The sequence below is a fragment of the Schistocerca serialis genome, chromosome 2, assembly GCF_023864345.2.
Source record: "Schistocerca serialis cubense isolate TAMUIC-IGC-003099 chromosome 2, iqSchSeri2.2, whole genome shotgun sequence".
Classification (NCBI taxonomy): domain Eukaryota; kingdom Metazoa; phylum Arthropoda; class Insecta; order Orthoptera; family Acrididae; genus Schistocerca; species Schistocerca serialis.
In genome coordinates, this window is record NC_064639.1 from 52,588,490 (window position 1) to 52,616,112 (window position 27,623).

At 36.6% G+C, this 27,623-nt stretch overlaps 1 protein-coding gene across 1 annotated transcript in view; it reads left to right on the forward strand.

Annotated features, from left to right (window-relative positions):
• The window catches only part of LOC126455722 (dynein axonemal heavy chain 3), a 1,249,696-nt gene that overhangs the window by 981,686 nt on the left and 240,387 nt on the right, over nt 1-27,623 (forward strand). Inside the window, exon 55 of the mRNA XM_050091491.1 lies at nt 3,583-3,819. Within this exon, the coding sequence (XP_049947448.1) occupies nt 3,583-3,819 (237 nt within the window). The remainder of the gene's footprint in view (nt 1-3,582; nt 3,820-27,623) is intronic.

Consider the following 27,623-nt stretch of genomic DNA (forward strand, 5'->3'; position numbering starts at 1 on the left):
AACCTCTCATCCCTTGTCACCCCTTAGAGGTGGAATTTCAAAAAAAAAAAAAATCCCTTCTTAAACAATGCCTACAATATAACATCAACACCATCTGTGAATTTCATGTTTGTGTTCTTAGTGGTTAGGTCTGGGCAATGATGACTCAGTAAGTCATTCAGTTGGGACATTGCCTTTTATTTATAGATGAGATTACAATTGGGACCTTCTCATCATATTCTTTCTTGTACACGTTTGCTTGCCCCTCCTTTTTGACCCTCACACCGTAAGGCATATCCATATATCACACTGGTATTCCATTCATTTCCATTCTTATTAATGTTTTCTTTCCCACTGGCATGTCTAAAAATCTGTCTAATTCTACTGACTTTTCCAACATGGAAGCTAGCAACCCATCCATCTGTCTGTCTTATACTCATACCCTCGGGTCATTCTTGCCCTCTTCTCATATTTCCTATGACTAATATTTATCTACAAAAGCTTTTTCAAACTTGTCGTATGTCATCCTGTCTAAATTCGTGGAGTCTGCTCATTTGGGTGCTTGTTCTTCCATCTGCCTCATCACAAAATCTACCTTTTTGTGTCTGCCCATTTCTCAGGTATCACTCTGTTAAGCCTGCACAGAAATGAGATTGGGTACTTTTATATATGCCATAGTGAGCCTAGATGTGAGTTCGATAGGTCTGACTTCAGGAGTAGATCGATTAGATGCTACAACGTATGAAGTGTATTATTTCAGTTTCAGCAAAATTCTTTAAAGCAGAATCCTCTCCATATGAGTAACAATATATGCTTATTACTGTAAACGAACACAATGATACCTGTTTATTTCTTTGAACAATACTGTTATGTTGCAACTATAGTTATTCTTGAACTGAATGGCATTGCATTTAACTATTCACAGTTAAATGCGGCTGAGTAATGACACTAGCTTGTTGCATGGATCTGAACTATAATGATGCTGCTAGAGTGGGGCTATTGATGTAAGTAGACTTCCAGTAGTGATGGTAAATTACGTGTGTCTTTGTTGACATCTCTTATTTGGGGCTCCATCTGGTAGCGTCTGTGCTTAGGTTGTGATCCCATTGTGAGGTTCCATCTGTAACATAGGGCCTCACTCTTCGGACATCACCACAGGTGCAGTCTGCCTCCCAGTCATAATCTGTTACAATCCCTACCAAAAGCTTGTTCTTCTTCCAAGTTGTTTAATACAATGTTGTTTACTCCTGTTTTGTGGTTTCTTACTTCTTTCTTTAAAACATTCGCTTCAAAGTTACTCAAGTTATTATTGTTAGTTGTCACAGTGCTATTAGTCATTATTAATTCCATATTTATGTTACCAACTTCTGCCTCACTTCTTTCACTAATTCCAATTACCTCTTAATTTCTGCCTCATTTCTTTCACTAATTCCGGTTACCTACTTTCTTGTTTTTTGTCTCATCTTGTACAAAGATTAGCTGTGTGCTGAGTGGAATATAATCATTGACACAATCCTTTGAAATTGCTTCAAACTGGGTAATTGGATAATTCTTAGGACATGCATTCATGAATGTGAATCCATTCCTGTCTATTAGTTGCTTAGTGTTTTTCTCCATCTTTCCCATTAATGTTGCTAAGAGTGCCTGCATATCTAAACCCCCTTGGCCACCAGTACATGTCTGTGTAGGTACCTGTACTTCCTGATGTTATTCCACTCCTACTGTTTCATCCTTTGAAAAAAACTCTTTTGCACTAATTACTGACATTTCCATAATTTCTGAATCTGCATCTACTTTTTTTTATTATTATTTTTTGCTCCCAATTTGTGTGACATAACATTCTGTTCCCTATCCATCTAGGACTGTTCCACCATTACTTTTATTATTTTAGAATTATTTAACTAATTCTCACTTTCTGACGTAGTACATCAGGTTATTCATAAAACATACACATCTACTTGTACTTAAAAATCACTATAGTATCAATGCCACATGCAACCCACTATATTAGTCAATCTTTTGGGAGACTGACACGTATTTCTGCATGAGAACATAGCTCACAGCACTCCCATTGTTACATGCTGTCTCATGCCATTGTAATTCGTGTTCTTTTTGCTTGATGATGATGTTTACTGTTTCACATGTATGACACTTCTTCTGCACATGTCAGCAACCATTGCTGTTTTGACCGAACGGGATGGCGCAGTGGTTAGCACACTGGACTTGCATTCGGGAGGATGACGGTTCAAGCCTGTCTCCGGCCATCCTGATTTAGGTTTTCCGTGATTTCCCTAAATCATTTCAGGCAAATGCCAGGATAGTTCCTCTTAAAGGGCACGGCCAATTTCTTTCCCAATCCTTACCTAATCTGAGCTCGTGCTCCGTCTCTAATGACCTCATTGTCGACGGGACAATAAACACTAATCTCCTCCTCCTCCTCCATTGCTGTTTCTGCGTCTTTACGTTCCCTGTTGTTGCCTCACATAGTTCAGTACAGTTCCTTTCTGCAATTATTGAATCAAAAAATTGTGTCGTGGCATCATATGCCACTTGTAAGAATCAAAAAATTGCTTCATGGCATGATACGCCACAAGTAAGTTCTCACCCCCCATAATTTTAAGAGACCCAAATGTAGTACTAATTGTTAGCTGTCAGACTTTAGAGAAAGCCTTTCTTCAGCTGTGATTGCATAGAAAACTAAACTGTAGCTTAAGTGGATTTGATGAGACTTATTATTTGCTACAAAATGTATCATAAATTTTAGCAAGGTTCTTTTTAAATAAATGATAATGTCATTTAAATTAGTTTATTCAACTTTCAAACTATAGAAAACATGCCAAACTGTATCATATTCAAACACTTTGATGAAAGTTTACAAATTCCAAAAATTCACTGACTCTAAAAAAGCCACCAATGATTGGGCTTTCCTTTTCCAATGAAATATTTCTCTGTTTGTCTTAATGAACACTTTATAATTCAACTTCACATACTTCTGTCTCATGAATCTTTCATTACATGTCACCCCATTACTGCCTTCATAAACTCTATAGTAACTTGCATCACAGTGTGACATGGCAATGCACTGTCTGCTGGAGAAGGGAGGATATTGCTGAAAATTCCAGAAGCTAAGGCTTGCCAGCTAGCATCAGCTACTAGGTGGCTCGCTGATAGGGATACTAATTATGGTATCCTTGCATAGTCATCTTTAGATCCTAAAGAATCAAATTGCAAAATGACAAGAGCTGTTTGCACAATTTTCAGTATGACAAATGATATATGTTTATTTTATTATACCAAAATATATTTAATGCTTAATGTATAAAATTACATATAGTTGTTCCTTTTCTGTATTTTTTAATTTAATTTCTGAAGACAACTGTTTTATACATCAGAAACCAGTAATATAAAAATTTGAATGTAATTGTATCAGGAAATTTAACAACAAAACTTAACAAAAAGGGGTGTCTGCACAGTTATAATGTTATTCTTCTCAGATTTGTATTTATCTAAGTGCTCATTTCATTGTTATATGTTATTATTGAAATTCATTTTACTATGTTTGTCATGTGGAAGTATTCTTTGAACACTATTTGTTAATTGCAGGTGACACTGCTGAATTTTATGATCACTCCTCAAGGACTGCAAGACCAGTTATTAGGCATTGTTGTTGCTAAAGAAAAGCCTATTTTGGAGGAGAAGAAAAATGAATTAATAATTGAAAGTGCTAATAATAAAAAACAGCTAAAGGAAACCGAGGATAAAATCTTAGAAGTGTTGTCTAGTTCTGAAGGGAATATTCTAGAAGATGAAACTGCCAGACAGATTTTATCCTCCTCAAAGGTATGCTGCTGTCTTTGTGACATCTTTAAGCATTTTTACTTTATTTAACATTCTACTTTGGATCTTTATGAAATGCCCAGTGAAACTTAATGTTATAGTAATGTAATACATCACAATTGATTTTTACATATAACATGATGGTTTTACTGTTATTAGAACAACACTACACATTCCATTTCTAGGTAACTCAGACATTAATTCCTATTCAGTACTATTACAAATTGTAAATCAGTGCTGATTGAAAATACTACGGCATATAAACTTACTGAAAATATTGGAGGTGACCTAGATATCTTGATACCTCATTTTGTGTTAATGGATTGAAATTAAATATTTTGAAATCCCAATTGATGTGATTTAACACCAGTCTAAACAGTAAAACCACCTACCACACAACTTACTTTTTACTGTTGATACCACATACAGACAGTGCCCACCTCATTCCAAACCCATGACATTCTTCATGATCTCCATAATCAGCTACATAGAACTTGATGGCAACTATTTATTCACAACCGATACAAAAGATTTATATGTTTGCATCTGTTACTGTCCTTCAGAGTAGTCACCAGCATTGTGTAGAACCCGTTGCCAGTGATGTGGAAGGTGTAGTATACCATTAGCAGAGCCTATTCTGTTGATGGTGCAAATGGAGCGGTCTACTGCCTGTTGAATCTCTGGAACAGTTCTGAAGCGAATGCCACGAAGTGGTTCCTTCATCTTCAGAAACAAATCAAAGTCACAAGGACTTAAGTCCAGGAAGTATGGTGGATAGTACAGTACTTCCCAGTCCCATCAACTGAACAGAGCAGCCACAGCTTGCGCTGTATGCGCTGGCGCATTGTTGTGCAAAATGATGGGTGGTTTGCACAGAAAGTGTCGCCTCTTCTTTTGCATAGCTGGACGCAGGTTATGCTCCAAAAATGAATAGTAATACTATGCATTGACGGTATGCCATGGAGGAATGTAATGCTTTAGGACTCCATCACAGTCTTACACAAGAACCACCATAACTTTAGACCACTCCATTCACACCATCAACAGAACAGGCTCTGCTAATGGTATAGTACGCCTTCCACATCACTGGCAACAGGTTCTACACAATGCTGGTGACTTCTTTGAAGGACAGTAAGAGGTGTAAACATGTAACTCTTTTGTATTGGTTGTGAATAAATAGTTGCCACTATTCAAGTTCCAACCCTTGTACTTATGAATGACCACTTTACCTTTCAGAAGCAAATATACAAACAAATCAGGTTCATAGCCATGGGAACCAGGATGGATCCTCCTTATGCAAACCTTATCATTGTTAACATGGAGGGGGCTTTCCTGGGATCCATAAACCTGGAGTCCCTCATTTGGTTTTGGTACATTGGTGATATCCCTACCATATGGACTTGTGACCTCCCCTTCTCTCTTTGCTCCGTTTCTTTCACTGATCTTTCCTCTTCTTTCTTCCTTCTTCATACCACGGCTATATCTCAGGGTTTTCAATGCAGAAATGTAGTGAGAAGGGGGCACATGTGGGTGGTGGTTCACAATATCGTAGTGCTGTGAGGGAGCATCACTCATGCCTGTGGTTTGAGAAGACTGACGACTGAAGTACGAACATTTCTCAAAAGAAAAACAGGTATGTGCTCTCTTTTCTTTTAAAACTATAAGTAGTAGCATAGCTAGTACTATCTATTGTTCTACTAAACTGAATGAGCATGACACCATTGATGAAGTTTCAATCTCGAAAGAAGTTTACTAATACTAATTAGCAGAAATAAAAAAAAATCATCCAATCCAGAAGTCACTCACAGTTAGAGTAATTAGTTTCTAATGTGTGTTTAGTGGTCATTAATACTTAAAAGATCATTTCAATAATTCTATCACTCTCTGTTTATGAGTTGTAAGCAACATATCAACAAGCTGACTATGCAATGATTAATATTTGTCGTATTCCGGCAGTAAATCGCTTCTCACTTGCTTTAAGCATCAAGACGATTACTATGCTGCTCATATTAGTCTTTGATAGTTATTATCAAGCTAATGTCCATAAATTGCAATTAATGTTACAGAATCACACACGCGACGACGACAATGCCCGATATCCAGCCCCGTATCATGAACTCCACGCCAGTATTTGAGAATTCGCGTGAGATTTGTTTGCACCAATGTCGGGCCGTGGTTCCCTAGAATAATTTTTAAATCATCTGTGTGTTGTAAATTAACAATTCTGTGCCCATTCATGAAAGTTACAGCAGATCCACACTCGACAACTACTTGATCGTGCACTTGAGCGACACAGAAGTTTTCGTTCTTACAAAGAGAAAACATATCACACATAATGCAACAAGGTGATTTGCTCTGTCCAAACATATTTATATCTATCTCATTAAAACTCATTACCTATTAAATGTTGTACATAATTAAATTATTTACTCTGTAAATAACCAAAAAATTTAGAAATGAATTACATGTATAAAAAAATTTCAAGTTGTATATCTAAAAAGAAAGATGATGAAACTTACCAAACAAAAGCGCTGGCAGGTCGATAGACACACAAACGAACACAAACATACACACAAAATTCTAGCTTTCGCAACCAATGGTTGCCTCGTCAGGAAAGAGGGAAGGAGAAGGAAAGACAAAAGGATATGGGTTTTAAGGGAGAGGGTAAGGAGTCATTCCAATCCCGGGAGCGGAAAGACTTACCTAAGGTAAGTCCTAAGGTAAGTCTTTCCGCTCCCGGGATTGGAATGACTCCTTACCCTCTCCCTTAAAACCCATATCCTTTTGTCTTTCCTTCTCCTTCCCTCTTTCCTGACGAGGCAACCATTGGTTGCGAAAGCTAGAATTTTGTGTGTATGTTTGTGTTCGTTTGTGTGTCTATCGACCTGCCAGCGCTTTTGTTTGGTAAGTTTCATCATCTTTCTTTTTAGATATATTTTTCCCACGTGGAATGTTTCCCTCTATTATATTCATAAAATTTCAAGTTGATATGATGTCATGGGTCACTACTGGTTTCGACTCCCCAACACTCACACGTGACGCAAAGTAGATCTGACTATATAGGACATACTCATGTAATGTTACAGACTCATGGTGAGGCTGACCTGGTAAAATTTTTGGAATCTCTAAATATGTTGTTGTTCTGGTCTTCAGTCCGAAGACTGTTTTGATGCAGCTCTCCATGCTACTCTATCTTGTGTGAACCCCTTCATCTCTGAATACTTACTGGAACCTACATCTTTCTGTATCTGCTTCCTGTATTCATCTCTTTGTCTCCCTCTATGATTTTTACCACACACACTTCCCTCCAATACTAATTTGTCAGTCCCTTGTTGTCTCAGAAAGTGTCCTATCAATTGATCACTTCTTTTGGTCAGGCTGTACCATAGGTTCCTTGTCTCCCCAATTCTATTCAGTACCTCCTCATTAGTTACGTGATCTACCTGTCTTCAGCATGCTTTTGCAGCACCGCATTTCAAAAGCTTCTGTTCTCTTCTTGTCTAAACTATTTATCATCCATGTTTCACTTCCACACCCGGCTGCACTCCATACTAATACTTTCAGAAACGACTTCCTGACAATTAAATATATACATTTGATGTTAACAAAATTCTCTTCTTCGTAAATGCTTTTCTTGTGATTGCCACTCTACATATTATATCCTCTCAACTTTGGATGTCATCAGTTCATCAGTTATTTTACTCCTCAAATAGCAAACTCATCTACTACTTTCTGTGTCTCATTTCCCAATCTAATTACCTTAGCATCACCTGATTTAATTCAACTACATTCCGTTATCCTTGTTTTGCATTTGCTAATGTTCATCTAACATTCTCCTTTGAAGACACTGCCCATTCCATTCAATTGCTCTTCCAAGTCCTTTGCTGTCTCTGACAGAATTACATTGTCATTGGCAAACCTCATAGTTTTTATTTTTTCTACCTGAACTTTAATTCCTACTCCAAATTTTTCTTTGGTTTCCTTTACTGCTTGCTAAATGTACATTGGGGATAGGCAACAATCGTGTTTCACTCGCTTGTCACCCACTGCTTCCCTCTCGTGCCCCTCGAATCTTTATAACAACCTTCTGGTTTCTGTACAAGCTGTAAATAGCATTTTGCTCCCTCTGTTTACCCCTGAGAGCTTCAGAATTTCAAAGAGAGTATTCCACTTAGCATAGTTGGAAGTTTTCTGGGTTTGCCTCTCCTTAACCGATGTTCTAAAATAAATAATAGGGTCAGTATTGCCTCTCATGGTCATACATTTTTTCCAGAATCCAATCTAATTTTCCCTATGGCCTATTTCTACCATTGTTTTATTCATCTATAAAAAATTTGTGTTAGCATTTTGCAACCAAAGCTTATTAAACTGATTGTTCAGTAATTGTCACACCTATCAGCAGCTGCTTTTCTTGAAATTGGAGTTACTGCATTCTTCTTCAAGTCTGATGGTATTTTGCCTGTCTCGTACATCTTGCTCACCAGATGGAAGATCTTTGTCTTGGCTGGCTTTCAGTAGTTCTGGCAGTAAGCTCACTACTCCTGGGGCCATGTTTCAGCTTAGATCTTTCAGACCTTTGTCAAATTGTTCTCACAGTATCATATCTGCCATCTCATCTTTATATGCGTCCATTTCCCTTTCTATAATTTTGCTTTCAAGCACATCTTTATTGTGTAGACCATCTATATACTCCTTCCACCTCTCAGCTTTCCCCTATTTGGTTAGAACTGATTTACAGTCTGAGCTCTTGATATTCATACAGCTGCTTCTCTTTTCCCCAAAAGCCTCTCTAATTTTCGTGTGAGTGGTATCTATCTTTCCGCTAGTAAAATATGCTCCTAAATCTGTACAATTGTCCTCTAGCCATTCCTGCTTAGCTTTTTTAATATTCTGTCAATCTCATTTTTTTAAATGTTTGTACTTCCTTTTGCCTGCTGTATCTGCTGCATCTTTAAATTTTCTCTTTTCATCAATTAAAATCAATATCTCCTTTGTTATCCAAGGATTCCTACTAGGCCACGTCTTTTTACCTATTTGATCCTCTGCTGCCTTCACTAATTCATCTCCCAAAGCTACCCATTCTTCTTCTACTGTTTTCCTTTGCCCTGTTCTAATCAATCATTGTATAATGCTTCCTCTGAAGATCTTAACAACCTCTGGTTCTTTCAATTTATCCAGGTCCCCCAATCTCTTTAATTTCCTACCTTTTTCCAATTTCTTCAATTTTAATATACAGTTCATAATCAATAAATTGTGGTCAGAGTTCACATCTGCCCATGGAAATATCTTACAATGTAAAATCTGCTTCCTAAATCTCTGCCTAACCATTATATAATCACTCTGAAATCTTCTGGTGTCTCCAGGTCTCTTCCATGTATACAATCTTCTTTTATGATTCTTAAACCAAGTGTTAGTGACAATTAAATTATGCTCTGTGTAAAATTCTACCAGACAGCCTCCTCTTTCATTCCTTTCCACCAGTCCATATTTACCTACTATTTTTCCTTCTTTTCATTTTCCTGCAGACAACTCCCAGTTCCCCATCACAATAAATTTTCATATGCTTTAACTATCTGAATAATTTTGTTTATCTCATCATACACTTCTTCAGTCTCCTCATCATCTGCGGTGCTAGTTGGCATATAAATTTGTACCACTGTATTAGATGTGGGTTTCGTGTCTATCTTCTCTATGATAATGCATTCACTAAGTTGTTCATAGTATCTTACCCTCATTCGTATTTTCTTATTCATTATTAAACATACTCCTGAATTACCCCTGTTTGATTTTGTATTTATGACCCTGTACTCACGTGACCAGAAGTCATGTTCCTCCTCCCACCGAAGTTCACTAATTCCCACTATATCTAACTTCATTGTAGCCATTTCCATTTTTAAATTTTCTAACCTACGTGCCTGATTGAGGGATCTAACATTCCACGCTCCGATCAGTAGAGTGTCAGCTTTCTCTCTACCGATCAGTAGCATGCCAGTTTTGTTTCTCCTGATAGTGACATCCTCCTGAGTACTCCCTACATGGGGATCCAAATGGGGGACTATTTTACCTCCAGAATATTTTACCCAAGAGAATGCCATCATCATTCAACCACAGTGAAAAGCTGCATACCTTCAGGAAAAATTATGACTGTAGTTTCCCCTTGCTTTCAGCCGTTCACACTACCAGCACAGCAAAGTCATTTTGGTTGATGTTATGGGGCCAGACTCTTGCCCCTGCAGCTACTGGAAAGAACTACACATTTGTCTGGCCTCTCGACAGATGCCCCCCTGCCGTTGTTGTACCATCAGTGCAGCTGTCAGCTGTCTGTATCGCTGAGACACACGAGTCATCCCACTGGCGGCAAGCTCCATGGTTCATCCTCCCAATTAAATTTCACATTGTAGTATTCAGGATCGTGTAACACTTTCCTTACTGAGTGTGATCTACACACTTTTGTCCACATTAAAACTAAAAACAATCAACAGTAGAAATATTATGACAGCTGCCATCACTTCTCTGTCAAATGTTACTTCCCATGTAGCCTTGGCATTTGAGGCAAACGTGTTTGTTCAGTGACAGATTCTTTACAGCAATACACTGGAATTCCCACCTCAACGTTCACTGAATGTAACTACCATGCAGCCTATCTCAAAAAGTGAATTCCCAGGCCATCACATCCAATCCTGGTATGATGGCTGATCCTTCCAGTAAACAATTTTGGACTACATCTCCAGTCACTCAGTACTCTCTTAGTCCTAAATGTATTCATCTGCTACTTCCACGAAGCTATACTTTCCTAAAATCGTGCCCTGAAATGGGTCTGATTCTGTCAGACATTTTTCCCACCATACCTATTATAGCTTTTTGTCACCCCCTCCCACCAATGTCTGCAATATTGTGCTTCTTCTGCCCTTTCCCTGTGCTATTTCTCATACCCCTGTGACTGTACCCAGTGTTAGATTTGCCCTATGTACTCTCTTACCACCACCTATACCAGCCCTGTAACTGGCAAAATATATTCTATGAAAGGGAGAGCCGCTTGTGAAATGATATGCTATGTACCATCTATTATGTAAACACTGTTCAGCCTTCTACATTGACATAACTATGACCAAGTTATCAGCCATGATGAATAGGTACAGGCAGAGGGTGTATACTGCCAACACACAATATCCTGTTGCAGAGCATGCTCCACAACGTGACAGTCATGGTCTCGGTGCCTGTTTCATCACGTGTGCCATCTGGATTGTTCCCCCTGACACCAATTTCTCAGAACTCTGCAGGCAGGAACTGGTGTTACAAAATATCCTTAATTGTCGCCACCCACCTGGCCTAAATTGACATTAGAAAATGTAGAATCAAAACATCTTTAGCAATCAAAATTTAGATTTGTTATTTTATTTGTGCAACCAGTTTCAGCACTACATTATACCATCTTCTGGCCACCTGACCAATGTGTAGGAAAGATCCCACCTCTTGTCCAGTTAAAACAGTGGTCAGCATTCAGTGACTGGTATCCATAGATTTCTTCTTAACACATCGATCCCCTAGATCATCTACAGTTCACGTACAGGGAAATAAAACTACTGCTATGGAAAAGAATGGGAGAAGTTGGAATAATTTTGAGGAAAAACTATGGCTCATGTGTCAAGGGATATGCGCAATATAGCTCTCGAATAATATTAGTCAAACTAGAAACAGCGCCAAAGGACACTTTGATAATAAAAATACACATGCCAACATCCAAAGAAGAAGATGGTGAAGAGATGGAAATAATACATAGAGGAGTTGTATGCCGGGACACCTCTTTCGGAGGGAGTAATAGGAAGAGAAGAACAAGTAGACGAAGATTACAAGGAAGATGACATTCTGCAAGAAGGATTTGACAGAGCTCTAAAAGAACTATGGGACAACAAAGCAATGGGTATTGATGAGATCCCTGCAGACCTAATAAAGAATGTTGGTGACAGCATGAAAATGATGCTGCTTAAACTTATTAGGTCCATCTATGACACAGGAGAGATACTGACAGGCTTCCTGAAATGTATCATTTTTCCTATACCAAAGAAGGCAACAGCTACAAAATGTGAACAGTACTGAACTCTAAGCCTAATATCACATGCATAAAAAGTTCTCATAAAAATAGTGCTGAAGAGAAGGTGGAGGATATGCTGAGTGGAGATCAGTTTGGTTTTAGAAGGGATTGGGAGTAATAGAGGTGATTCTGGCACTGAGACTCGTTATTGAAAAGCAATTACGGAAAAATAAACCAACTTATATTGCCTTTGTAGACATGAAAAAGGCATTTGATAATGTTATCTGGCAGGGAATGTTCAGAGTGCTAAGGAAAAGTGGAATAAATTACAGAGACAGCCGTGTGATACTCAGTTTCTATAAGAATGAGGTGGCAGTGATTAGGAACTGTCACCAGGAACAAGAAGCAAATATCAGAAAAGGGGTAAGACATGGATGTGCTCTCTCTGCTCTTATATTAAATGCTTACATCCAAGAAGCTATAGACCAAGTTCGATAAACTACTGAGGTGAGGATCAAAATTAATGGGCAGAAGATAGACATGCTACATTATGCAGATGATATTGCTATAGTCACGGAGACAAAAGAAGATCTAGAGGAAGTCCTCAGAACAATGGAAAAAATTCTATGCAATCAGTATGGAATGAGAATAAACAAGAAAAAGACTAAAGTGATTGTATGCAGTACAGGAGCAAATATTAACATCTGAGAATGAGAATAGGAAGAGAGGAGCTGGAAGTGATAGAGGAATTTACTTACCTGGGAAGCAAAATCCCAAGGGATGGTAGAAGCCTGAAAGAAGTTGCGAGCAGACTACAAAAGGCGAAAATTGCATTTAATCAGAGAAGGAACTTACTCACCAGAAACAACATCAGTCTGAAAATAAGGGAACGTATCATGAAAGGTTTCGTTTTGAGTGGGAACATCTTTGGAACAATAGCAGAAGGAGCTATTGAGGGAAGGAATTGGCGGGGGCGACCAAGGATATCATACATCCAACAGATCATGAATGACACTGGATGTAACACATACATTGAAATGAAGAGGAAGGCAAACAGAAAGGAGGAATGGCACTCTGATGCAAACCAACCTCAGGCTTGAACACTAAAGGAAAAGAAAATGGAAAAAGAATTAAATGCTTTGCCTAGCAAAGTGCAAATGGACGTTAATGCATATTGTGATTTAGTGCGGAGTGAAGTACATAATCATTTGAAAGAAGTTCATAAGAAAGTACAAACCTCACAAAACCAAATCTCAGGTACATGAAGTGGGTCAAAATGTTAGAGCACTGAAAATTATTGAACAAAATTTTGAGTCCCCGAGCGACTTTGATTGGTTTGGAAGAGAGATTACAGGAGTTCGTACAACAAAAGGGCAGAATACAGTTGAATCTAATAGTATTACAACCAATTCTATGAGAAATACTGTATACCACAGATAGGAAATACAGATTTATTTACTTATTTACGTCCTGAATTTTTCAGGTACATATACCATACCTTAGATTTTGGACAAAATGACATTACATTAATATGCTGTTACATTGATTGTATACATTACATTTATAAATTGTTACATTGTTATATTGCCATATTGTTACATTACATTTTTATATTGTTACAACCAAAATTAACTTATTTTTCAAGATACTGTGTTACTGAGTAAAAACTGTTTTCCAAGAGATATGAAGTTACAGATTTTTTAAAGCTATGGATTTTGTTTATGGGCTTTAAGTTACTTGGCAGCTTATTAAACAAATGTGAACCTCAGTGATATACACCTTTCTTGTACAGTGTGGTATAACAATGATGTCTGTGTATGTCACTATTTGCCCTTGTATGGTGTTCACGTACAGATTTATTTTGAATAAATACATTTCCATTTTTTAGCATGCTTTTTGTAGATACATTACAACTTCCAGTATATAGATACATGGCAGGGGTAGAATCCCCAGTTCTTTAAAGAATGGTTTGCATGATTTTCGGCTGTTAGCATTTTTCATTATCCTCACAATCTTTTTTTGTTTCCGGAATGTGGTTATGCTATGAGGAGAATTTCCCCAGAATATGATGCCATATCTCAATAGGGAGTGTATGCAAGCGTAATACACCGCTCTAACTGTTTCAGGACTTGTGTTGTTTCATATAATCCTCATCCCATAAGTCATTTTCGATAGTTTATAATTTAATGATGTGATGTGGGAATTCCATTTAAGATTGTCTTGTAAGTAGATGCCAAGAAATTTTGTTTCAGTGACACTGTTAATTCTTTGGTTTTCCATGGACATGTTTGGTTTTAATGGGTTTTTATTTTGTTGTGTATGGAAGTATATGACGATTGTTTTTTGAGGGTTTATCAGTAATTTATTCCTCATTAACCATTCTGTGACATTTTCATTTGTGACTTTATCATTTAAACTTACAGCCATTTCGTTTTCACCTGTGTCATCTGCAAATAGCACTGGTTCGGAGTGTTGAACGTGTAGGGGGAAGTCGTTTATGAAAATTATGAAGAGAAAGGGAGCTAAAATTGAGCCTTGTGGTACACCGTGGGTTAATGTGGAAGGTTTCCATTGATAAGCTTGGAGTTCGTTTTTTCCCATGTGTTTCACCTCTGTTATCTGAGAGCGATTTTCTAGGTAGGAGTTCAGCCACTCGTGTGGCAGGCCTCTTACACCATACCACTCTAACTTTCTTAGGAGAATTTCATGGTCTATTACATCAAATGCTTTTGTTAAATCCAGGAAAATCCCCGAAACATTTTTGTGATTATCCACTGAATTTAAAATACGATTTATGAGGCTAAATGTGGCTGTTTCACTACTGCACTGAGGCGTGAAGCCATGCTGACATCCTGAGATCATATTTTTTTTGTTAAATAAATAAGTTAATTGTAGCAGAACTAGTTTTTCAATGGTTTTTTAAAAACCTGAGAGGAGTGACACAGGCCTATAGTTGACCATCTGCTGCCGATCGCCCTTTTTGTAAAGGGGTACAGCTTTTGCAGTTTTGAAGTGTTGTGGGAAAATACCACTTGATAGTGAAGAATTGTATATATCAAGCAGTGGTGCGAGTATCTGTTCAGCAGATACTTTTATAATATAGTCTGGCACATTGTCAGCTCTGGCTGAATATTTATTTTTTAATGACTTTATGCTGTTTAACAGTTCTTCCCTACTTATTGGTCGAAGGAACATGGATGTATTTGTTACACTATTTCCAGAAATTTCCTGTAATATTTTGTTTGATGTTTTTCCCATTTCTTCCTTCACTAGCTCACCAGCAATATTGGTATAGTAAGTATTGAAGTGGTTAGCAATTATTTTGGATCAGTGATCTTGCTGCTTGCCTGTGCCAGTACAATATTTTTGTGTGTTTCCATCTTTCTAGTTAGTCTCTGTACCGTGTTCCACATTGTCTTAGGTTTGTTTGATGATTCCATAATAAGTTTGTCATTTTCCCCTAATTTTGCTACCATTATTACACGACTCAGAGTTAACTTGTATTTTTTGAAGTAGTGAGCAAATTCAGGGCTGCTATCTGTTTTTGATAGTGCAAAAACTTCTCTTTTTCTTCTACATGATACTTTGATCCGTGATGGAATCCGAGTTTTGGGTTTGATGGGGCCTTTACAAATTATTTTCTTTTTTGGAAATGCAATTTCGAAACAATGCCTGTAAACTTCCATGAAATTATCCAGCTTTTCATCTGTGTTGTAACTGTTGTAGATTTTATTCCACGAGTGGGTACTTAGCATATGTTTGAAGTGCTCAATATTTTACATGCTGAATTTTCTCTTGTAGATAACACTTCCATTCCTAGACAAATCAATACTTTTGCATACAGCAAGTAGCTGTGCATTGTGGTCACGGTAGCCGGTATTAAAGTTTTCTGAGGTGTGCATGTCAGTGTTTACAAAGATCTGATCAATAGGTGTAGCACTAGTTTTTGTTATGTGTGTAGGGGAGTTTATTTTAGTGCATAGGTTATATTCTTGAATAATATTAAGGAAAAGGAATTTTTCTCCTTGAGGACTGTGTGTTAAGAGTTCAATATTAAAATCTCCACACAGAACTATAGTTTTGCAAGTATTTTTAAGTTTCCCTAGTGCAAGGCCAAGTTTTTTAAAGAAAAAGTTTACATTGCTGTTGGGTGATCTGTAAACACACATTATTATAGCTTTTCCTGATGTTTTTTCAATATCTGAGGCTTCAAAGTGTTTTTCGCTTCCTAGGTGATTTACACAGTCTATTATCTTATAGTCTATGTTTTCTTTTACATAAATGCAGGTTCCTCCAAGCTTTGATATTGATCTGCAAAAGTAGTTTGCCAGAGTGAAACCGGTTATGTTTGAATACTGTAAATGGTCCTTCTCTAGCCAGTGCTCACAAAAACATAAATCTGATACCTCCTTCCACTCATTGCTAAGAAGCACATTTATTTCATCAAGTTTGTTTGGTAGGGACTGTACGTTTTGGTGAATGACTTTTAAAGTGTGTGTATAAGTTTGTTCTGTAACACATTCCCCTGTGGCACCCTCAGCTACTCTAAAAAACATCTACCTGTCCCTTGGTGGGTGTTTCTTCCCAGCCATTTATCCAATGTGTTTTGGACCATTTTTGTGTTATTCGTTCTTTCCTTGGGTTTCATCCTTCCTTGTGGATCAATTTGGACCCCTTTAACATGTTCTGCTTTGTTTTTTGGGCTTTCATTGCCTGTTATGAGCCAATTATCCAACATAGTGGTAAGTTTTCTAGTGCAATGCTTTACAAAATTATATATTTTCTCTGTTAGGTATTGTTTACCAGCATAGTTTAGATGAAGTCCGTGTCTGGTGTGCATGGATTTTTCAAGAGTGTTTACATCTATTACATTTGCATGCTCAAATTTTCCACAAACATCCTTCATGTCAGAGTTTATCTTAATCACTAATTGATTTACACATGACCAGGAAGTTAGGTCATGCCTCTGTGATTGGTTAATAACTAACACATTCATGTGGATTGTCTGCTGCTGTACACATTTAAGAGCTATTTTTATTTCGTTGGCTTGATCCCTCGGAACATCGTTCGCACCTCCAAAAATTACCACTTAGTCTGATGGTCTAAAGTTTTTGCAAGAGTTTTCAACTGGTTTTGTTACTTCCGAAATACGAGCTCCTGGTTTCACAATACCCATGACATTGTAGCTTGGTAAAAGGCTTGACACTCTTTCTGCAATTTGATGACCGTGATTGTCGGTGAGTATAAGGACCTGTCGATCTTTTTTGAACAGTCTGAGCTGGTCTATATTGTTTTGTTCTGTGTTGTTTGTCATAGTGTTACCCGAAATGCATGTTTCTGTGTATTTTTTATTGTTTGAAACAGATGGGCACTTTAGACACTTTACAATATGCAAAAATAGAATTTAAAACTAATGAGACTAATAATAATGTTGGCACACCTCATGAGTTTTTTGAGGATCAAATGGGAAAGGGAATAAATTTTCCTAAGTAGTTCCCAAAATTCAAACCATATGGTGAGATACATCCAGCACATTTATAAGGATGTTCTTTAGATCATTACCAAGAAGATGGGATGACTCCTGAAAGATAGATATAATGCTTAGTTATAGTGGACCTTACAAGGCACTGTTCCTGGTTGATCCAAATACAGGCCAGGAAAGGAGACTTCACAGTTTGGTACAGTTAAGAAATATATACCACCAGGAGAATTTGCATACTCCGCAAATTCAGCAGAATAGCACCCATTGGACATCTGGGGATACTACTTCTTTAGTTTCTCCAAAGCCATTCCTTCTCTTTACACGTTTCTGTGATCTGTACCTCTTACTATTCTATTTTATTTAATAACTAAATAACATCCTATTTTGTGAAAATAAGAATATAGCCATCAAACGTGCTATGTGGATAAAAAAATTTTAAAAATTTATTTATTTAAAGTATTAATTATATGACGTTTGTTTCTTACAGAAAAAGGACACACACACATATGTATCGTATTATGAATAACTGGGATTTTATTTTTTTTTTTTTGCAAAGAACAGAACAAAATGACAGGCTTTCAGATGGTTTCATATGGAAAGTTATTTGTGGGTGGTTGATAAAGATGAAAATAGATGGACTGCCTTCTGATAATGACAACTAATGATTTAATATTTCTTTTTCCTTGTTTCACATGTTGTTGTTCTCTCTCTCAATGTTTACCGTACATTTGCTAAGGTTAGTTTTTGGGATTTGTGACAGTAAAGTTGCAAAAAGTCCACTCAGTAGGGAATGCCAAACACCTTCTCCCTCTGGGATCACAACGAAGAACTTTATCGGAAGTGGAAGTTCCTTGGGGGTGGGAGGTGGTAAGGAGTTCTGTCTTTTGGGGCTATCTTCTTTCTTTCTTTCTTCAACCTTAACAAATCTGTTTTTTACTTTCTTTTCCTCCTTCTCCACCAGGAGTACCATTTCTGTCTTTCTCTATTTTCTTGTCCACACAACCTGTTGTCAAAGGATGACCAAAGAGATACACATATGAAGATATGACTTGGACAAATGGACGTAATTTTTATGCTGTACACTTACTATTTATAACTTCAGTACACTGCATGTTAGGCATGTCACATGTTGTGGGGGAAAATAACAGGGGAATGCCCCTGCATACAACATAACAGTCTGAAATGTGATGTACTAACGTGAGCGCAATTGGTAGTAGTAGCGGACATGAAAAGTAGGTTATATTTAAGTAACATAATGTTCCAACACTGTTAGAGGGCATAAATGATAGTTAATCACCTAGATATATATTACAATGTAACAGTTTTATAACATAAATGGCAATGGAGAAACAAAAATAGACTTCTGTTGCCCACCCAAGCAGATTTTGTCATCTGATAAAATTTGTTGAGTCTTCAAAGGATGAGTGTGGCATTTCAGTACTTGCAGTGTATACTTTGCAAAATTTTATTAATAAATTGAGTTGTACATTTTGGTGTGTTATAATTTTAAATGCAAACATAGTAGCAGGTCGAAATTATCCTAAGGAAAGGAAATGAGCATGGGAATATTGTTACCCAATGTTATCTGTTAACACAGATGTGGTTTCATACATCAACAAACATATGGGTAAAAGCAGTATTGTATAAGGAGTATTGTGCAGTATGCATTAAAACTGCCGTAAAGACACGTCAGGAGTGAAGGAAACCCTTCCTGTCAGGATATGAGAAATGAAATTTTGCTGTGCGGACAGGTTTTATATGGAGAAGTGTGTGGGCTGCTTTAGGTGAGTTGAAGGTGTCGAAAGAGGCTGTGCTATGCCTGAGGTCAGGTGCATTCAAAAAAAGAAATGGCCTGTACCGTATTTTGTGTAGAGGAGTCTGGGGATAGGTATGCTCAACAGAGGTGCCTGTTCCTTCAGTTACGTGAATCCACAGAAGGATAACCTAAACCATTTTGTGGTGGGAAATGAATAGGGGACATTTTCATCTGAAAGGAAGAATGGTTGTACAGTTGCTTCCCATAGGAAGAGTTGAACCCAATTATTAAGGTTCACTCTGACAAAGGGGTATCCAAACTAGTTAGGAACAAACAAATTTATCCTGCAACCAGTGTGTGGTAATCTGCATTCCGTGTATTTTTATGCTCTTAGATCTGAGATATGGATGGTTAAGGATGACATTAAATACATTATGTTAAACCACGGTTGTTATCTAATGTTGTATTTTGGTTTAAATGAAGAAAACACATCTCATGACCTTATCACCTAAAAGCACAGTTAATGTTAGGGAGTGTGTAATGAACGAGCACGAACAGCATGGTGTCCTTAATTACTAGAGATATCTTCCCTGCAAACTCTTTGAGACCAAGTAAAAGTCATGCATGAACATTTAAAGAAAATATTCTATATATGTAATGAGAATAAATGAAATGGTTGCCAAATTGTAATATAGCACCAGCATATTTCATTTAATTGTAGAGAGTGCGTTAAACAAGTTTTGTACAACATCTTTCATCTCAGTGGGGGAATCTGCTATCTAACAAGGGCTATTCATGAGAATGATCTATGTTCCACTGAGGATGCTCAGACTGGCAAAAGAGGGTCATGTCTCTTATAAACATTTTATACAGTGGGAAAAGTACACTGTATGTGCCCTGATATGTGAAGAATGCAGATTGTGCATATGCAGTGATGTAATACAGTAGGGAAGCCGTGGTGTGGTGAGTGTGGTAGCACGAGCTGGACATGGACATTTATGCATTGGTGACACCCCATGAAGGTGTCATGAACATCTCAGAGAAAACAGATTCAGTTACAGATTCTTTTGCCATTGACAACAGTTACAATAGGCTTTTCCAGTTGTAGCAAGTTACATTTACAATCAAAGTATTAAAACTAATATTCATATTACATGTAGAAATCAAGTATCTTAAATAAAGCTGTGATCTTAAATATTAATACAGTAGACTCTTGCTAAACTGGCCATTCCTCGCACATATGGGTGCCAGATTAGTGGAAGGACCAGATTATTGAGAGTGTTTAAAATTTAGTATAAACACAGAGGGATTGAACTTTATTAAATCAAAAAATACATTCATTCTTACAGAGAACTTAGTCCTTGAGTGTGTACATGCATATTAGTATCACTTCACACTCACTATTAAACATGTCCCAAAGTTTTAGTTGTCTCCATGACAATATGTGGCTTTTGTATGCTTTAACACACAACTACTCTACAAGCATTTCACTGGTCCTGTCATGTTTCTGATTGTTGCATAATGTTCTCCAGGAAGCATCTCCAGCTTCAGCACCAGCAGTTTGAGATATCCTAATGTTCTCTCCTCCTATGTCCTCTTCTTTATCAGTTTCATCATAACTTTCCTGCAAGCTTATGATTACTTCTTTTCTGTTGAAGTTTGGTCACAAATAGCTGCTCGTCCAACACTGTTGCCTGCAACAATGGTTTTCTGTGAAGAACCTCAGTTCAGTTTACATCTAATTTCGAGTTTCTGCTTGAGGTCCAGCATAACTTGTTTCCCTTTAGAAGGCATCACAATGATCTTAAAGGAAAGCCACAGTTTCAAAGTGTAGAGGAATGTTGAACATTATAGTTAACTAACAACATTGATGCAGACGAAATTTCATTATTGTAGGCGTCATCTCAGGTTGAACGATTATAGGCTGGAATTGTGCTGGATTACTGAGAGGCAGGACTACTGAGAGTTTAGTGTATCAGCTCTGTCCGTGTTATATCTTTCATATTGTAACATTAATTTTTTATTAGCTAGTCATATAGTTTAAGTTCGAATATTTTAAATGGCAAGGATCAAGCAGCGAGAGGAAACTTGTTAATAATTTTGAGGGCATTCACTTTATGGGAGTTTCCTGTTATTGCTGATCTGTACCTTGGAATGCCAATGTTTATCTTATTTCTAGTGTCATGTTTGTGAATTTTTTCCCTGATGACACATTTTTTAATGTTGTTCTTGACAAAGAATGCAGACTCGTAGATTCACAGATTCAATGCTGTTAGTATCATAAGCCTGGTAAAAAGACAGTGACAGTGCTTTTAAGTACCAGCCTGTCATAGTACTAGGACAATTCTTATTTGGACTTTTAAAATTTTTGTGATATGAGGAGAATGAGCCCATATGAGTAGGCTGTATATGTAACTGAAAGAGTGCAAAATACGTCATACAGATATAATTATTGCTGACCATATCTCTTAGTTTCCACATGAGATAGGGCATTTATGAAATCTTTTTACAGACTTGTTTGATATGTTCTTCTGAATAGAGTTTGGCATCAATATGTATTCCTAAGAGCTTGACACATCTATTATCTACATTCTTGGACTAACATAAGCTTTTGGATGCCATGATGTGAAATAAATAACAGTGTATCATCAGCGTAGCAGATAATCAACTGTAGTACACAATGGGGTATGTCATTGACTGTCACAATGGAGAAGAATGGGCCACGGACAAAGTCTGTGGAACACCTGTGCCAATTTCTACTAAGGGGAAGTCTCTATTTCTAATTGAGACAGACAGTCTTCTTGTGTTTAGGTTGTAGCAGCTCTGCCTGCTTTATTTATTTCATTTGGTGTCCTCTGTGTCAATGTTCTGCATTGCTACACTGGCTGAAAAATGGGTTGTGGATTCCGACACTGACTACTGTAAATAATGTAGCCGACAGGTGCATAGTTGCATTTCACTGTACTTTAATTTCACTGTTCACAACCCCCCCCCCCCCCCCCCCCCCCCCCCTCCCCAGTAATGCAAAGTTACATGGCCAGTGCACTATTGTTTAACTTTTGATAAACCTCATTAATAGTTTGCAGGCAAACGTCCACATACTGCTGCAATAGTTTTCTGTTGAACATCTAAGAGCAGTAAAAACCTAACCACAAAGTTCACAGTTCTTGAAGAATAGAAAGGTACATATGGAGCAGACACTTTCATTGTTTTTACACATGGCCTAAATGTTTAACACTTATTCCACAAATAAGTTGAAGCATTGTTGTTGATCTAACCAACACAGGTTTTTCGTCTGGAACTCGGCCCTGGACTGACTGTCTTGTGACCAAAAATCAGGCCCTTATATATCATCACAATAGTAGGTGCTGAAACTACACATTGTTTGAAGTTTACTTTACAGAAATTGCAATTAAAACTTAACTCATTAAATAAATTGAATACTTTGAAAAATTGCATCTTTTTAATAGTTTCTTCTACTGCAAGGGTTAAGCCGAATTACTTGTTTAAATCAAGAAATTAACAAATATAAGTATGCAAACAATACTTTGGACAAAACTGTTCATTACTTTGGAATTAATTAATAGCCAGCTTTGCTAACATGTTTTTGAATAGAGCCAAATACATCATTTAAGAATACTATTAGTTATTTCTCCAAATGTTTATAATTAGTTCAGACTTTATATTTGTTTATAAGTCAACAATAGAATTTAAGTTATGAAACAATTACTGATTTCACCCTATAACAAAAGATACTAAATAGGAATAGTCCAAATAAATTAAAAAAATTAAATACATACATTACATAAGCACAAAATTAGATCTGGTATTATTTACTTTAAAACTGAGGACCAGTCTTTCTCTTTTATGAAAATGCAGATTATTCTCATGTGTGTTAATGGTAATTAGTTAAAAGTGAAAAAAAGAATTTTAGGAGGCAGATGGAAAAACAAGAGGGGAAGTAAAAATATCCCAGCTTGCTTCGTCACAAGGTAGGAAGAAATTACTGCTAATTTGGATTTTTGAGTACAATAATAGTATAATTTTGTTAGCCGTATGTTAAAAGAAATGTAATCAAATGCTTTACTTAGATTATATAACGGAAATGTCACTGTCATCTTATTATCAAAAGCTGTTAAAGTCTGATCAACAATTTCCAGAACAGCTGTCGTGGTATTTTTACCTGGCTAAAATCTGTATTGACTGTTGCTAAGGAAATCATGGTTTTCCAAATAAATGGTTAATTGAAGGTACATGAGTGACTGAAATATTTTACAGAATAATGGAACATTTTAACAGGTTTCTAGAAAGTTTCTTACCTGTATTTAATGAAATATTCCCACTTAAAGTATTCCACACAAAGGTGTCAAATAAGCTAAATTGGATCACCGCTGGAATAAAAATATCCAGTTGGAAGAAAAGACAGCTGTACAAGGAGTTGAAATACAACAAAGACCTGGTTTTCATAAATTATGTCAAATGGTATAAAGGCTTATTTAAAAGGGTAATGAAGCTGCAAAAGAAATGGCAAATAATAAATACAGCTTGGCTCATAAAAACAAATCAAAGGTAGTGTGGTCTGTCGTAAAATGAGATGAGAACTAAAAGCAAAGTTATCTCCAGAATTAAGGTGGGAAATTAAACTATAACAAATCCTGCTCTGATTTCAGAATCTCTTAACAATTTTTTTTATAAATGTATCAAAATCAGTTGCAGATGTAGATGGATATACCGAAAAAGTACAGTTAGGTCAGAAGGCAGAAGAATGCTTTAACAAACGTGGAATGGAATACCTATTACAGTAGTTAAATCAGCTGCCAGGATAATAGCTCACTCCCTTTGTTCAATAATCAACGAATCACTCGAAGAAGGCCACTTTCTAGACACCCTGAAGCATGCAGAGGTAAAACCTTTGTTCAAAAATGGCTCAAGAGAAGATATGGGAAACTGCTACTCAATCTCTATTCTCCAAATTTTCTCAAAAATATTTGAAAAAGTGGTAGTAATGCAAATCGAAAAATTTATAGAAAAATCAAATGTATTGTCAGATAGTCAATATGGCTTTCAGAAAGGCAAAAGCACAATAGATGCCATAAATGAGTATGTGAAAAAAATTTGTTCTGCGTTATGCAAGTCCAACAAAGTTGCAGGATTGTTCTGTGACCTCACAAAAGCAGTTGATGGTGTAAACCATCAATTGCTCCTCTATAAAATGGAAAAATATGGAATTCTATGGCATGCTGTAGAGTGGTTCAGGTCATACCTCACAAAGAGAAAACAAAGAGTAGTTATATAATGAAGCAAGGGAAATTTCTTCTCAGAATGGATGATTATTTCACAAGGCATTCCACAAGGCTCAATTCTGGGCCCAATTTTATTCTTACTTTACATAAATGACTTGCCACTAAACATAAATTCACTCTCAGTTTTATTCCCTGATGATACATGTGTTCTCATCAAAAGCAGTCACTCAGAACACATTCTCTCAACTTTCATAAACCTACTAGACAGTTTAGAAAACTGGTTCCAACTAAATGTGTTAAAATTGAATATTGGAAAAACGCATTTACTACAGTTTAAAACTAAAAACTCTAAGATAAATGAAATTCATATTACCTGCAGAAACCAGGAACTGAAAGAATCAGATTGTGTTAAATTTTTAGGAATAAATTTGGACCAAAATTTATCGTGGTCTTCACATATAGAATACTTAGCAAATAAGTTAAACAGCCTGACCTTTGCTATGAAGATTTTGTCATATTCAACTAGCATGGAGATAAGAAAATTAGTTTATCACAGCTATTGTGAAGCTGTTTATGACATTATCTTTTGGGGTAATACAAGTAAAATAATTAGAATATTAAAATTACAATAATCAATTGTTAGAATTATGTGTAACTCAAGACCAAAAGGATCTTGTCACCCACTGTTAAGAAATCTGAAAGTATTAATTGCCCGCTGTTTGTACATCTATGAACTGATTATTTTTGTATACAGTAACTGTACGTTATTCACAGATGACAATTTCAAGCATCGCTACAGCAGTAGGAATAAGACAAACTTCATGCTTCCTACTCACAGTTTAAAGTTATATGCACAAACCCCAGCATATATGGGCAAGAAAATCTACAACATGCTAAAAAAGAAACAAATAAACAGCATGGAGCTAGGGCAACTGAAACCAAAGATGCACAAGTTATTAGTGGAGAAATGTTATTACTCCATAGAAGAATTTGTGAAGGGTGACATGGAAGTCTGAGCAAGGAAACATCATCTGTAAATTAAACTTAGCAGTTTTCTGTCAAATAAATGATGGTAAAATTATGTTCACTACATGAACACTGTTGTTATATATTACTTCGTAATACATATAAACTGGAGTGTTGTATTATTGTTTTTGTAATACCATATATACAAATTGTAATTGTTATGTAAATGTAATGTTGACAAGTCCCGAGTACATCAGATCTATGATTTGAGTTTGTATGTTATGGGATAATAAAAATTCTGATTCTGATTGAAACTAGTTGGCCTTAGCAGCCAGAGATTGTAGTCATGTGTGTGTGAGAATTGCATTTGTGTGTGTGTGTGTGTTTTGTTTATTTCCAATGAATGCCTTGTTGGTCGAGAGATTGCTTTCTGATGGTCTTTTTTTGTGCCTATCTGTGACTCAGCATCTCTGCTATGTGGTAAGTAGGACTATCCTTTTCATAGTATTGTAATATTCCATTGTAGATTTACAGTGTTTAATTATTTTTATCAATCCTTTCTTTCTCAAGCAAACATTCGTCTTAATGTGGCATATCCAACTTATGCACACTGTAATTGTCTAAGTTGGAACTGCTCAAATGCTGAAAAAGAATTTTCGTCATTGCTCTTAGTCTTGGTAGAGACCACTACCAGTACTACTTCATCATGTCACAAGCTAAATTCTAGAGACACATCACTTTTGTCTTTCAAAGGTATAACTTGCTTAATACCGTGCTGCACATTTGATTTCATAGAACTATATCTGAGATCTTATGACTAACAACGGCCTTTCCCAATCTGTTGATGTATAAACTATGTGCCATATAAAATCATCTTCCTAGTGTGCTTTTATCAATGTATGTTGTTTTTTTAAAGCCTCTGTATACATATTGCCCAGCCTTTTCCTTTTTTTTATACTTCCTTTTTCACACAGGGCCACTTGTGCAGGTCATGGCATAAGGGTACAGAAAAAAGTGCTCACATTCATGTTTCTGAATTTGTGCAGCCTCTGTTTAAAGGAAAACACAATATCTTTTGGATCATTCTTTGCTATGTCTTTTGTCCCTGCAAGAAAGACAAAAAAATCATTATCGTACAGCCCTGAGATTTTTTTGTGGCTGATTACAGTTGCTGCCTTGAAATTTGTATCTGGTTTTACAATGCTGTTGATTTCACATCTACACATACTTCAAAGTTCAGAGGCAATTCCTCACGCATGGCTATCAGCATAAATGTCAATATTGCACATACTTGTTGAGGTGAAGTAACTGTTGTTTGGTGTATAATCACTATTGGTACCTGCAGTCTTTTGAATCACATATTCCAAGTTGTTATTTTTGTCAGTGAGAGACAACAATACCTAAGGAAAATATCTGATAATCAGTTAATGAAAATGCCTACTGTTCATAATCCCTTTATGCTGGCTATTATTTGACTGTGAAATACCACCCTGTTTCATATTGTCTGCGCCATCTTCGATCTTGCCATGCAATTCCATGCTGTTCACAGTTTTTGCACTGTCCATATCAGAAAATATTTGAAAAACAGTGTCATTCACTAAATATTAGTGTCTCATGCAGTCTTCAGTGGTTTTCATTTTATGTCTACTGTTTTTATATGGCATTTTGTCCACTTTTCTGAGTTGTTTGTACTACCTTGCAGAAGATTTGCCGAGTCTTGCATCAATAGTGACTCAGTTTCTTTCTTTAAGAAGTTTTGAGATACCCAATAATGAGTTGCAGACTTGTAATTCATTCTTTTAATTTCATAATATCGTCTTTACACATTGTACACATTTGCTGTTTCACTACCCAATTCATGATTTTTTACAATGATGCTTTATGAACTTTCAATCAGGCCACCATCTGGGTCACATGTATGTGAATGGACATACTGCTGCGTAAATGCTCAAGACAAATGAAGATTGTAAATCTTAGATCTCAAGTCAAGTTCAAAGTTGTCACATGTATTCACTGATGTATTCGAATTTGTGAGTTACTGATATTTGACGACTGTTTTGGAAAATGCATAGTCACAGGTAACTTAGACCACATCACTCTAATAGGTCTGCCACACAGTGTCCCCTACTCATGGTGTTGTAGTCAAGTCGCTACATGCATGTGCGCGCGCGCCCACACACACACACACACACACACACACACACACACACACACACACACACACACACACACACACTAGAAAGGGAAACATAGCAGGCCATCACGTTGCATTTGCTTTAGTTATTCTCTTCAAAATTCTCAGAAAACAAAAAATTTCTCTGTTTTCAT